General features: G+C 40.7%; 2 protein-coding genes across 2 annotated transcripts; one reads left to right on the top strand and one right to left on the bottom strand.

The window, feature by feature from the left end:
• Window positions 1-2,190: 2,190 nt before the first annotated feature.
• LOC138887621 (uncharacterized) lies at window positions 2,191-2,676 on the top strand. Its single transcript, XM_070169388.1, has one exon. It carries the CDS (start codon window positions 2,191-2,193, stop codon window positions 2,674-2,676), a length of 486 nt encoding a protein of 161 aa, XP_070025489.1.
• Window positions 2,677-7,578: 4,902 nt separating this feature from the next.
• On the bottom strand, window positions 7,579-8,304 carry LOC138887620 (uncharacterized). The gene has a single exon (XM_070169387.1). The coding sequence runs from the start codon at window positions 8,302-8,304 to the stop codon at window positions 7,579-7,581; it is 726 nt and encodes a 241-aa protein (XP_070025488.1).
• Window positions 8,305-14,193: the final 5,889 nt, after the last annotated feature.

Raw genomic sequence — 14,193 nt, 5'->3', positions numbered from 1 at the left:
AAAGCTTCTCCTCCTTCAACCTCTACAACACAACTCTCAAATGCTCTGCGTGCTCCTCCTGACTACGTGAGTACACCAGAATATCGTCAATGAAAACAATCACAAATGAGTCAAGATAAGGCCGAAACACGTTGTTTATCAAATGCATGAACGCTGCTAGGGCATTGTCAGCCCAAAAGACATCACAACAAACTCACAATGACCATAACGGGTCCTGAAAGTTGTCTTAAGAATATCCAAGTCCCTGATCTTTAAGTGGTGATACCCTAAACGGAGATCAATCTTGGAGAATACCCTCGCTCCCTAAAGCTAGTCAAATAAATCATCAATACGAGGAAAATAATACTTATTCTTAATTGTAATTTCGTTCAACTACTTGTAATCAATGCACATTCTCATCGTGTCATCCTTTTTCTTCAAAAATAGAACAAGCGCACCCCACGGAGACACACTAGGCCGAATAAACCCCTTATCAAGGAGTTCCTAAAGCTGCTCCTTCAATTCTCTCAACTCCGCCGGTGCCATACGATACGGTGTAATGGAAATAGGTTGAGTGCCCATCACTAAATCAATACTAAAATCAATATCCTTGTCCGGTGACATGCCCGGCAGGTCTGCAGGAAACACACCGGGAAAATCCCTCAGTATCGGATCAAAATCAATACTAGGAGTCTCTGCACTGACATCCCTCACAAAGGCTAAGTATGAAAGACAACCTTTCCCAACCATCCGCTGGGCCTTCAAGAACGAAATCACCCTACTGGGGACAAAATCAGTCGAACCTCGCCACTCAATCCATGGCACGCCATGCATAGGCAACGTCACTATATTAGCATGACAATCCATATAGCACGACACGGGGATAGACAATCCATGCCCAATATCACATCAAAGTCCACCATACATGTAACACCCCATGTTTTTGTACGTGAAAGTATGTTGTAAGTCAATTGGTGTACGTGAAAGTATGTTGTACGAAAAGGGTGCTCCATTCAGGTGGTCGATGTTATTTGATCCTGGTTCTACTTTTTTATATGTGTCATCATATCGTATGGCACCGGCGGAGTTGAAGGATTTGAAGGAGCAGCTTTAGAAACTCTTTGATAAGGGGTTTATTCGGCCTAGTGTGTCGCCTTGGGGTGCTCCTGTTCTATTTGTGAAGAAGAAGGATGGCACAATGAGGATGTGCATTGATTACAGGCAGTTGAACAGAGTAACAATCAAGAACAAGTATTCCTTGCCTCGTATCAATGATTTGTTTGACCAGCTTCAGGGAGCGAGAGTGTTCTCCAAGATTAATCTCCATTCAAGTTATCATCAGTTGAAGATCAGTGACATGGATATTCATAAGGCAGCTTCAGGACCCGATATGGTCAATATGAGTTCCTGGTAATGTCTTTTGGGCTGACCAATGCCCCAGCAACATTCATGCACTTGATGAACAACGTGTTTCGGCCTTATCTCGACTCATTTGTCATAATTTTCATTGATGATATTTTGGTATACTTGCGTAGTCAGGAGGAGCTCAGTTTAGTGACTTTCTAGGGGCACGTGGTGTCCAACGTGGGTATTCAGGTTGATTTGAAGAAAATAGAGGCAGTTTAGAGTTGGCCCAGACCGTCCTTAGCTATAGATATTTGCAGCTTTCTTGGTTTGGTGGGTTATTACCGCCAGTTTGTTCAGGGATTCTTATCTATCGCATCGCCCTTGACCAAGTTGACTCAAAAGGGTGCTCCATTCAGGTGGTCGGATGAGTGTGAGGAGAGCATTCAGAAGCTCAAGACTGCCTCGACCACAGCTCCAGTGTTAGTTTTGCCATCAGCTTCAGGTTCATATATCGTGTATTGTGATGCTTCGAGAGATGGTATTGGTTGTGTGTTGATGCAGGAGGGTAGAGTTATTGCTTATGTTTCTCATCAGTTGAAGCCCCATGAGAAGAACTACCATGTTCATGATTTGAAGTTGGCTGCCATTGTTCACGCGTTGAAGATTTAGAGGCATTATTTGTATGGTGTGTCTTGTGAGGTGTTTACTGATCGTTGTAGCCTCCAGCACTTGTTCAAGCAGATGGATCTCAATTTGAGGCAGCAGAGATGGTTAGAGTTGCTAAAGGACTATGATATCACTATTTTGTACCATCCGGGGAAGGCCAATGTGGTAGTCAATGCCATGAGTAAGAAGGAAGTGAGTATGGGGAGTTTGGTGTATATTTCTATTAGGGAGAGACCTCTTGCAGGTGATGTTCAGGCCTTGGCCTATCAGTTCGTGAGGCTAGAAATTTCCGAGACAAGTCGAGTGTTGGCTTGTGTGATTTCTCGGTCTTCCTTATTTGATCGCATCAGAGAGCGCCAGTATGATGATCCTTATTTGCTTGTCCTTAAGGACAGGGTTCAGCACGACAATGCTAGAGACATGGCTATTGGTGATGATGGGGTGGTGAGGATGCATGGCTGGATATGTGTGCCCAATGTAGATGAACTTCGGGAGTTGATTCTAGAAGAGGCCCATAGCTTGCGGTATTCCATTCATCCGGGTGCTGCAAAGATGTATCAGTATTTGAGACAGCATTATTGGTGGAGGAGAAGGAATAAGGACATTATGGGATTTGTAGCTCGGTGTCTCAATTGTCAGCAGGTAAAATATGAGCATCAGAGACCGGGTGGCTTGCTTCAGTAGATGAATATTCTGTAGTAGAAGTAGGAGCGGATCACAATGGACTTTGTAGTTGGGCTCCCACAGACTTTGAAGAAGTTTGATGCTATTTGGGTGATTGTGTATCGGTTGACCAAGTCCACACACTTCATTCCTATGTGTACTACCTATTCTTCAGAGCGGTTGGTAGAGATCTATATCCGGGAAATTGTTTGTTTGCATGGTGTCCAAGTTTCCATCATTTCAGATAGGGGTACTCAATTTACTTTACAGATTTGGAGGTCTGTACAGTTAGAGTTGGGTACTCAGGTCGAGTTGAGCACAGATTTTCATCCTCAGACGGACGGGCAGTCCGAGCGAACTATTTAGATATCGGAGGACATGTTGCACGCTTGTGTTAGTGATTTTGGAGGGTCATGGGATCAGTTTCTACCACTCGCAGAGTTTGCTTATAACAAAAGTTTCTAGTCGAGTATTCAGATGGCTCCATATGAGGATTTGTATGGGAGGCGGTGTAGATCTCCAGTTGGTTGGTTCGAGCCGGGTGAGGCTAGGTTATTGGTACAGACATGGTGCAGGATGCTTTAGACAAGGTAAAGGTGATTTAGGAGAGGCTTCGTACAGTGCAGTCGACACAAAAAAGTTATGCGGACAGGAAGGTTCGGGATGTGTCCTACATGGTTGGTGAGAAGGTTCTGTTGAAGGTTTCAACCATGAAGGGTGTTATGAGATTTGGGAAGAAAGGTAAATTGAGTCCTTGGTTCATTGGGCCTTTTGAGGTACTTCAGAGGATTGGGGAGGTGGCATATGAGCTTGCTTTACCACCCAGCTTGTCAAGTGTGCATCTGTTATTTCATGTTTCTATGCTCTGGAGGTATATTGGCGATCCGTCTCATGTTTTGGACTTCAGCATGGTTCAGCTGGAATTTTGAATGATCGAAAGGGATATTTGAATTTTTGGAATTCTTAGGCTTGAATCCGATGCAAATTTAGTGTTTTGATGTAATTTTGAGCATTTCGAAGATTGGAACAAGTTTGAATGTTGTTATGGGATATGTTGGCATGTTTGGTTGAGGTCCCGAGGGCCTCGAGTGAGTTTCAGTTGGTTGAACGGAACATTTCATGTTGGAGGAAATTACAAAAAAACTAATGTTGGTGTTGTAGGTTTATGACCTTCGCGTTTGCGATACATGTCCCGCATTCGCAAAGGGTTAGGATGTGAGGCTGTGGAGTTGACCTTCGCATTCCTGAAGGTGGTCACGCAATCGTGAAGGCTTGAGATCAATGGTCATCCTGTTTGCGAGAGCCTTGCTGCGTTCGCATAGAGGAAAGTGAGCAGATGGGGTCCTGGAGGGTTTGTTCTTCGCGTTCGCGAGCTAGTAGCCGCGTTCGCAATGAGTTGGGAAGCTAAGCCTTCGCATTCGCGTACAGGGTGTTGTGATCACGATGAAGGAAAAAGTGGTCAACATAAGTTTGTGCTTCGCGAACGTGAGGCGTTGACCTCGCTCACGAAGAAGAGATTTTAATTGATGGGCAGAATGTTTTAAAAGACCATTTGCGCGATTTTGGGTTTAAGTTTCACCATTGTTGGGCGATTTTGGAGCTTTTCGAGGAGGATTGAAGAGGGAATCAAGGGGAAACACTTGGAGGTAAGATTCATGGACTTAATACTCAACCATAATGTGATTTCTACCTAATTAATCGTGGAATTTATGGAATTTAAGCTTAAAATTGGAAGTTAGAGCTTGGAAAGTGGAGATCTAAATCTAGGTATTTGAAGGGTCATTTGTGGTCAGATTTTGATGTATTTGATATATATGAACTCATGAGAGTGTAAGGATTCTAGTTTTAAGATATTTATCATAATCCGAGACGTGGGCTCGGGGGTCGGGTTTGGCCAATTTCGGGATTTGTGGTGTAAATTGGTTATTTCGAGTGGCCTTTGTTCCCTTAGCATATTTTGATGGTATAAATCTATTTTTGGATAGATTTGGAGCATCTGAAGGCCGATTCGAGAGGAAAAGGCATCGCGTTCTAGAGTTTGGACTGGATAGAGATAAGTAATAATTGTAAATGCCATCTTGAGGGTATGAAACCCAGAATTTCACATCGTTGTGCTACTTTGAGGTGACACACATGCTAGATGACGAGCGTGGGGTCATGAACCATTGGGGATTGTGACTTAGTCCATCTTGTATGATTGTTTAACCGCGTATTTGATTGAAAACTATTTCTATCATCATGTTTTGGGCTAAACGCTATATTTGGGCCTCTTGCCAACTGTTTTGGACCCTTAGGGGATTTTTACTACTATTCCTCACTGTTTTGACTTTATATTTGTACTCAGTCATGCTGTATTCTATTGTTCTCACAACTACGCCATATTTACTCTATTTTGACATCTTAAATGATATTTTGGGTTGACCATCATATTTTACTGTGCCCGAGTGGCTTTGAGAGATTTCTAATTGAGTGAGGCTGAGGGCTTGTGTTGTGTGGTTATTATGGGATCAGGCTGCATGTCGCAGCGGTATTGTGCTGATTCATGATTATGAGGCCGAGGGCATGAGTTGTTATGCCCTGAGGTGGCTTGATATGAGGCTGAGAGCCTGTTTGATTATGCCACAAAATGGCTTGTTATTGCGCTTGGGCTGTAAGGGGCCCCTCCCAAGGTCTGTACACCCCTATTAAGCGTGAGTACCTAGTGTGAGTTGTGCTATAGCCTGAGGTGCTGATGTTGTTCCATGTTATTGCCCGAGGGGTTGATACGAGTGATTGTGATATAGCCCAAAGGGGCTGATTCTGTTGTATTTCGCCCGAGGGGCTGATTTATGTATCTATTTTTTCTCCCTATTTTCATTCACTTGTTTAAACTACTAAAAGATGTTTTAAAAAGGTTTTTACTGAACTAAGGTGTTTCTACCAGCTTTTACTATTTTATTGCATTGTTCTGATTTTATACTACCTCGTTGTAGTATTTTGCTGTGTTTTACGTGTTTTTTTATCGCTCAGATGCTTTCACCTTTATTATTTACTGAGTTGGAATACTCACATTACTCCATGCACCCTGTGTGTAGATTTAGGAGTTTGAGGCCACGCTAGCGAGAGCTGATTTGCTTCCACCGATGTCTTATTCGGAGTTGACTAGGTAGCTACTCGGCGTTCGCAGCCCAGTGTTTCTCCTTCCTATCTTTACATTCCTTGTACTAGATTTGTACTAGTTTGTGAAGTCTTTTCATAATCTTAGACGGATGTTTAGATGCTTATGACTGGTGACACCCTGATGTCGGGCTATGTTATTTCCGCAATTATTCTATTTCACTCTTTATTTTGGGATTTATAGTTTATTTATGACTTAAAATCAATTATTATAACTGTCTTAAATGGTTTGAGGGTTTGTGTCGGCTGACCTTGTTTCACGAGCGACGCCATCACGACGGGTCCGGTTTGGGGTCGTGACATGCCCTCTAAGGCTTGATGATGTTATGAACGCATATACCCATGCATGTCATGACATTTATATGCATATGCATGACATTATTATATTAAATGATTCACAGAGTTATTCAGATATACATGTTGAGTCTTTTACTCCATGTTTCTCTCATGTCTACTAGTTACAAGATTTCATTCCTTACGTACTCGGTATATTATTTGTATTGATGTCCCTTTTGCCTGGGGACGCTGTGTTTCATGCCCGCAGGTCTTGATAGACAGGTCGAGAGTCCTCCAAGTACGCTATCAGCTCAGCGGAAGGTGTTGGTGCGCTCCATTTGCTCCGGAGTTGCTTCTTTGGTCAGTATGATTAGTACATGTATCGATTGGTATGGCGGGACCCTGTCCCGACCTTTATGATATTATGTATTCTTAGAGGCTTGTAGATAAATGTCATGTATACGGATACTTGTATGGCTTTGTCGGCTTATGTTTCGAGTATATAAATAATCATGCCGGCATAATAGGCCGGTACTTCATATGTATAAGTTTGTATTCCCTCATGCTTTACTCCGGTTCATCTACCTATGATAGAATGATATGAAAGATATGTTATGTTGGTACTCGGTTGAGTAAGGTATCAGGTGCCTATCGCGGCCCATCAGTTTGGGTCGTGACACACACCTATCTTAATTATAGCTTGTAGGAGCTCACAAATATAGTTTAAGAGAAGTATGGGATATCAAGATCATGTTGGGGTTAGAGTAACCCAAAAATATGGATGGATTGTTAGTATTAGTTGATATTTACGAAGGATAGTGCAAATGTGGTAATAGATATCCTTATGAGACACCCAGATAGTGAACTCTAAAATAGTATAATCAGATATGAATACTAGATTATTTAGAAACTTCAGAAGATAGGTAGTGGATCCTAGAAGGGATAAATATTTCCCTTACTATGACTCCAACCCCGAGTAAAAAAAAGAAAGGGAGAATATTAGGCATTCCGAAGAGCCAGTGAGATGACGTAAGGGGAGCTAAAAGTGAAAGAATATTTTGTTGATGTTTTAGAATAAAGTACAACAACCACCCCAGTTTGATCCCAACAGGTGGGGTCTGGGCAGGGTAGTCTGTATGCAAACCTTACCCCTACCTAATACAGGTAGAGAGGTTGTTTCCAATAGACCCTCGGCTCAGGAAGGATAAGAAGAAGAAATGAAAAGCAAGTAAGGAAGAGAAAAGAAAGGGGGGGGATAAAGGATAAGTAGTACCAAATAATAGCAGCAGGGAATACAATACCTGAGGCGAACACAACCACATAACGTAATAGAAATCTAAGAATATGAAGGGACATGCATGCTACTAAGACTATCAGTGAACAACTATAAACTACCTACTAACCTTCTACCTTAATCCTCGACCTCCACACCCTCCTATCAAGGGTCATGTCCTCGGTGAGCTGAAGCAGTGCCATGTCATGTCTAATCACCTATCCCCAATACTTCTTAGGCCTACCTCGACCTCTTTTCAAAATCTCCATGGCCAACCTCTCACACCTCCTGACAGGATCATCAATGCTTCTTCTCTTAACATGTCCGAACCATCTCAGCCTCGACTCCCGCATTTTGTCCTCCACGAAGGCTACTCCCACTCTGTCCCGGATAGTTTCATTCTTAATCCTATCTCTCCTGGTACACCCACACATCCATCTCAACATCCTCACCTCTGCTACTCTCATCTTCTGCAGGTGGGAGTTCTTGACTGGCCAACACCCAGCCCCATACAGCATAGCCGGTCGAACCACCACTCGATAAAACTTACCCTTAATCCTTAGCGGCACATTCCTATCCCATAAAACACTGGAAGCGATCCTCCATATCATCCATCCCGTTTCGATGCGATGTGCAACATCTTCGTCAATCTCCTCGTTACCCTGGATAATAGACCCGAGATACTTAAAACTCACTCTCTTGGGGATAACTTGAGCATCAAGCTTAACCTCTACATCTGCATCATCGGTCCCGTCACTGAATTTGCACTCCAAGTATTCTGTCTTGGTTCTACTCAGTTTGGAACCTTCAGACTCCAAGGTTTGTCTCCAAACCTCCAACCTCGCGTTAACTCCGCTACGCATCTCGTCAATCAACACTATATCATCGGTAAATAGCATGCACCGAAGCACCTCCCCTTGGTTGTGTCGCGATTGTACATCCATCTCCAAGGAAAATAAAAATGGGTTAAGAGCCAATCCCTAGTGCAACCCCATCACCACAGGGAAATGATTCGAGTCACCCCCCAGAGTCCTCACCCGAGTCTTAGCATCATCATATATAACCTTAATCACCCTAATGTACGCTACCGGAACGCCACTGACCTCCAAACACTTCCACAGGACCTCCCTCGGTACTTTATCGTATGCTTTCTCAAGGTCAATAAACACCATATGCAAATCCTTTTTCCTCTCCCTATACTGCTCCACTATTATCCTTACTAGATGAATCGCTTCCGTAGTCGAACGCCCCAGCATGAATCCAAACTAATTCTCGAAAATAGACACGCACGTCCTCACCCTGGCCTCTACCACCCTCTCCCAAACCTTCATAGTGTTACTCAACATCTTGATGCCTCTATAATTGTTGCAATTTTGGATATCACCCTTGTTCTTGTAAATCGGAACCATCGTACTCCACCTCCATTCTTCGGGCATCTTCTTTGTCTTAAAAATAACATTAAATAACCCAGTGAGCCACTCCAAACCTGCCCGCCCCGCGCTTTTCCAGAATTCCACCGAAATTTCGTTTGGCCCTGTCGCTCTACCCCTGCACATCTTACGCATCACCCTTTACACCTCATCTACCGAAAAAATATTAGCCCAATAATAAAAAGAGAGTGAATGAAATATTATGAGTAAGATGTGATAAATGGATGATAACGGTAAATCAAAATAGGACCCAGTGACAAAGTCTATAGTCAGTGAAGGAAAAGACAAGATGTGAGAGGCCTTGAGGCAATAAAAGAGTATAAGCCATAAAGTCATATCCCCATTAAAAAAATGAGTTAGTGACTCCAACATGATTACTTGAAGGAAAAGATAGACCCCCAGAATAATAGAAATCAGTATGGGCTAGTGAACAAGATAAGTTGAACATGAATTAGGGGCCGAGTAATTTGATAATAGTTGGCATCAAGAGAATTTTATAAATTACGTTCCGGCAATAATAAAATAGATAACAGAAGAATAACCTTTCAAGGTGTTTACCGTGAAAATGATAATAACAATTAAATTTGTTGATGAGACTCTAAAAATACGTGATCTATTTTACGCTAGTTGTTAAGCAGTTGATGCTATGTATGTGAGACTTAGAGACGAAATAAGAGTAAAGAAAAAAGTGATAAGCAAACTGATGGGTCAATTATCGGGCCCTCAACCTGTCAATTTGGGGCCCCGGGGTCAATCCCGAAGCTCGACTAGGAGCTATCTAAGGTAATCGAGATACGACAAACAGTTATATTAAAATCAATGAAGGCTCTTTATGGCCAATGATTAGCAATAAATTATGAACAAATATAAAGATAATAAATGGAAGCAACAATATCGAGAGGATGTGTTAGAGAGCATATAGAATATTCTTGTATATTGCGGGTGAAGTAATTGAAGAAATAAGGGGCTTATAGCATGATAATAATCCCCTTTATATAGGAGGGGAATCCCACCATAGTACAAAATACATTAATGATAAAGAAACGAAGATGGGACAGCTAGAAGACATCCTGTTTAAGGGCTAGGGTAGTCCCGTCAGTCCTAGCCACGTGCCCTGCGAACTCCCCATTTCTACCGTGGCTGAGGCCAACGTAGTCCCAAGATCGGGCCTCGACGAACCTCGAGGGAGGATACTCAATAATAACCTTGTATCCTCGAGACTTCGAGATGGTTTTCTGAAGTGCCTTGATGTCAAGAAATCGGGCTCTCCGATTTCACCGTATACATATAGTCCCCGCGTTTCTTATAGAGGAGCGATCAGAAACGGTTATGAGCTTTAACCCGAGGGCGTCATCGTTGTGACATCAACCTATCAGAGCATTAAATGCCATGCCCAAAAAAACTGCGCTAGGGTCGCCGTCAGACGTGACTATTGAGAAGCCCACAAACCACCACCAATTCGTCCCTTCCACTTCCCACACAGCTCCTATAAAGGCACCAATTGTTGGATAACTTCCACTTTCCCAACTACTTCAGATTTACAAAGCCAGACCCTGTTGATACCCAATTTTTCTTTATATATTTTCAATATGCAAATTACCTTCAAAATAACATATATATACATATGTAAGCATATCCAAGTGTTTTATTATTTTTCCATAATTTTTAAAGGTTTTAAAATCAATTTATTTCCCTATTTTATTCACAAAAACCCCAATAATTATTTCTAAAATTATTATTTTGGTAATTCATTTGTTGGTGTTTTATATTTATGCTAAAATATAGCTAAGGTAATTTTTGCATATGTTTACATAATTATTTAGTATTTTTAAGCTAAATTGCATATAATTGCAATATTGACCCTTTTAAGGTTTAATTGTGTTTTATATTCATAAAAGTAAGCCCTGTATTTTTTAATTGTTAATTATATGTTACAAATCATTTAAGTTCTTTCAATTTATTTCAAATAATTAATTTACTATCTTATAATTTTGAAAGCGGAAAATTGGCTATTTAAATAATAGCCCAATTATATTTCAATTGTAGCCTAAATCTGATCCCAAATTAAACCAAATTTCCTCGGCCCAATTCCATTTCAAACCCAACCCCTAACCTAATTAAACAAACCAACATGGATTCCCCTACATACCCTTTTGAATCCAGGCCGTTGATCATTCAGATCAATGGCCACCATTCGCCCTTCCATAGTTAAACCCAAAAGACCCCTAAACCTACCTCATTTTTCACCAACCGTCGCCTCTGTATCCCTTCCCTCTGAACTCTCTCTTCAATCCCTCATGAATCCTATCCGCCGCCATCTAATTTCACCCTGATCCACCTCAACCCCTGTCTAATCCATGGCCTCTCAAGGCCATTGGAGATGTGTATCAGCCTCCTATGGCTCCTGGGTGTTTGTTTCTGTGGTTTCATGGCACGACCTCGAAGGGATCTGGTCCATTCCTCCCTCGACTTCTGTTCATGTCCTTTCTCCGGCCATTCATGACCTTTCTTTGGCCAAGTGTGGCCTTTCATGGCAAATCCTTGACTTCCCTGGTTAGATCGGTAACATTCAAGGTGTTTTTCACCTTTTCTGGGTTTTTTGAAACCCTAATCTTTAAGAACTTTTGATTTTTCTTTTAGATCTACCATAGATCTGTGCTTACTATGAATGTCTTAAGTGTTTTCTCGAAAGTTCTTCAACTTTTCTTTCAGAACGACTCTTCATTAGGGTTTTCCTTTAAGTTTTTCAAAAGATCTCTTCTCTGATTTTAATGTTGTTTGTGATTTTGCTATGTTTTTCTCATGTTGTTCTTTTATCTGAGTCATCATATTGAAAACGGGTCACATCCGAGTTCTGAAACTGTTTGCTTAAGTTTGTACTGGTTTGATTAAGCTCTCCGTTTTTGTTGACTTATTTGATTCTGAGTTTTACCAACTTTTAAAATCGATTATTATGGAAAATCCTAGGTCGTTTGGTCTGAAACTGCTTGTTTGAATGTATACTTGACTCGATTAAAAGTTCCTTGCTTCAGACTCTCTTTTCTTTGTGTGACCTATCTGATTCTGAGTTTTACTATCTTTTTAACTCGACTATTGTTGAAACACTAATTTCTCAAAAGGTTTCCTCACTTGTTACTGTGAGACCTTTACTTGTTCTTGACTCTCTTCTTCGCTTTGGCTAATACATGTGAGCCCTGACTACTTGACCATGTTCACTACTGAATGATATGCTTATTTCTGCTACTATTGTATGTTGTTTCCTTGACAATATGTTTGGCCTTACATGTCTGACACTGCTATTCATTCTATTTATATGACGGCGTGCAGAATCATGTTTCTTTCTTGATTGATTCTGATTCCCTCAATATTGAGACTGATTGCAAAAAGTTTTCTTACGATCCCTAATTTCTACTCATCTGTTTAAAGTTAATTGATTCCTTTACTTTACTGTGATGTTTTACCTTACTGAATCCTTTCCAAAAATAAGCATATTTTTGTACTTAGACTTGATTGTTTACTTCATCGTTTACTGCCCCTTATATGGCAATGATCAATCTGTCCACAAACTGATTTCTTTCCTTAATTAAATCTGCTACTACCCGTTAAACGATGATTCCTTAATTAAAGGGAATCACTTGTTTTAATTGATTCTGGCTTGTGATTGTTTCCATTGTTTTTATTAAGACTTTACTTATTACCTCTCCTTCACTCGTTTTCAAAAAATATAAATACCCTGCACCCATATTCTTTCAAGGACACGAACAATTTGATTTCAAGAACACACACTTTCACTCAAAACTTTCTCTCTTTTCTCTACTACTGCTTGTGATACTGCTTTGACTAGCCGCTGAAAGACAAGGCTAGACTGTGGAATTTTGCCTATTTTTCCTTTCTGCACTTTGTTCATCTACTGGTATGTCATAGTTAATCTTCAAGCATCAACAACAACATGTTTCTTTAGCTATTTTAGTTTCCTTCACTCTTGCCTGCTTCTGCTTATGTTTATGCAATCAAGTTACATTACTAAGTATGCTGTAATCTGCTCCCTCCCCTTCCAAATTAATGTTTTTCCCTTACGTATGTACTATGTTAGTCACTTGTTATACGATTTTCTAACTTATGAATCCCAAACCCCCATATCCCCCAATATGTTTGTGTTCTCTAGCTGGTTTGTGGGCATGGTAGCATCATCTATTGCTGTACATGACCAAACCTGGCCCTTTCTGGGGTCATAGACTTCGTGCAATGTAATCCCAAAATCCCTGATCCCTATGTGTAACTGCTGATTCTGTGTAGTTTGAGCTTTAATGCTACTGTTTTCAAATCACCCTTACCACTTACTATTCACAATCCAATTTTAAATAAATCTCTGTGTTCTGCACTTCCACTATATTCTTAGAACCTAAGTTCTGCCCCTCTTATGTGAGCCTTGCCTTGGGACCCTTGAGCTCCTTTTGAACTTGGACACATAAGGGCTGGCCCTTCCACACCGCACTCATCTCTATCTTGTTATGCAACCTAGGTGTAAGCACTGCCCGAGGTCCCTTAACACCATTAGAGAACTTTGACTCACCCAGGTCTGGGAAAGGTTTTGAGCAACATTGGCATTTGAGCTAGTTTATTCCATAACTCAGAGACGAAGTTAGAATAAGGCTTCCTATGGTTGTAACTTCTTATTTCTACACTTTTTTCTGATGCAATTCAGTCTTTTGGTCTGTAATAATTTGTAACAAATATTGGGGTTGGCTAATGAAAAGGGATGGGGTAATTATGCATGTTTTAGCTATTAGAAGGGTAGAGAACATGCCTATAGGATCTGTTATATTTTAATTCAAGTTCTACATGCTATACTTTCACGCAAATAGGGAACATGCCTATAGGATCTGTTCTATTTTACTTCAAGTTCTGCATGATTTACTTTCACACAAATAGAGATCATGTTTATAGGATTAAAATTAGTATTTTAATACAAAACATACATATAGGAATTTCGCTTTAATCAAATAAATCCTGCCTACTTCACTGCATGTTCAATTAGATACCATGCTTATACGATCAAAATCAATCGTTAACACTTAGATACCATGCCTATACGAATTGAAATCAGATATAATATAGATCATGTCTATAGGATCTAAAACCAGTTTAATTAAAAATCAGTTTGACTCGTACTATTCTGAATTAGTTTAAACAACCTACTCCTTTTATTAATACGGTCTAGAAAGCATGCCTATAGGATCCAAATCGCCTATTTAAATTAACCACTGCTCTGTTGAATTCTTAATCAGTGATAGAGATCATGCTTATAGGACATCACCAATACACACTTAGGCAAACCTTAGGTAATACTTTAATAAAACTAGATTCGTCTTTGTTTAATTAGCAACTACTCCAACCAGCAGG

Source organism: Nicotiana sylvestris, chromosome 3 (genome assembly GCF_000393655.2).
Source record: "Nicotiana sylvestris chromosome 3, ASM39365v2, whole genome shotgun sequence".
NCBI lineage: Eukaryota > Viridiplantae > Streptophyta > Magnoliopsida > Solanales > Solanaceae > Nicotiana > Nicotiana sylvestris.
The sequence above is the reverse complement of the archived record's forward strand: the minus strand, read 5'-3'. Positions and strand labels throughout refer to the sequence as shown.

Excerpts from the sequence above, each read along its gene's own strand:
- LOC138887621 (XM_070169388.1), top strand. The coding sequence starts at position 2,191 with ATGGGGAGTTTGGTGTATATTTCTATTAGGGAGAGACCTCTTGCAGGT.
- LOC138887620 (XM_070169387.1), bottom strand. The coding sequence starts at position 8,304 with ATGGATGTACAATCGCGACACAACCAAGGGGAGGTGCTTCGGTGCATG.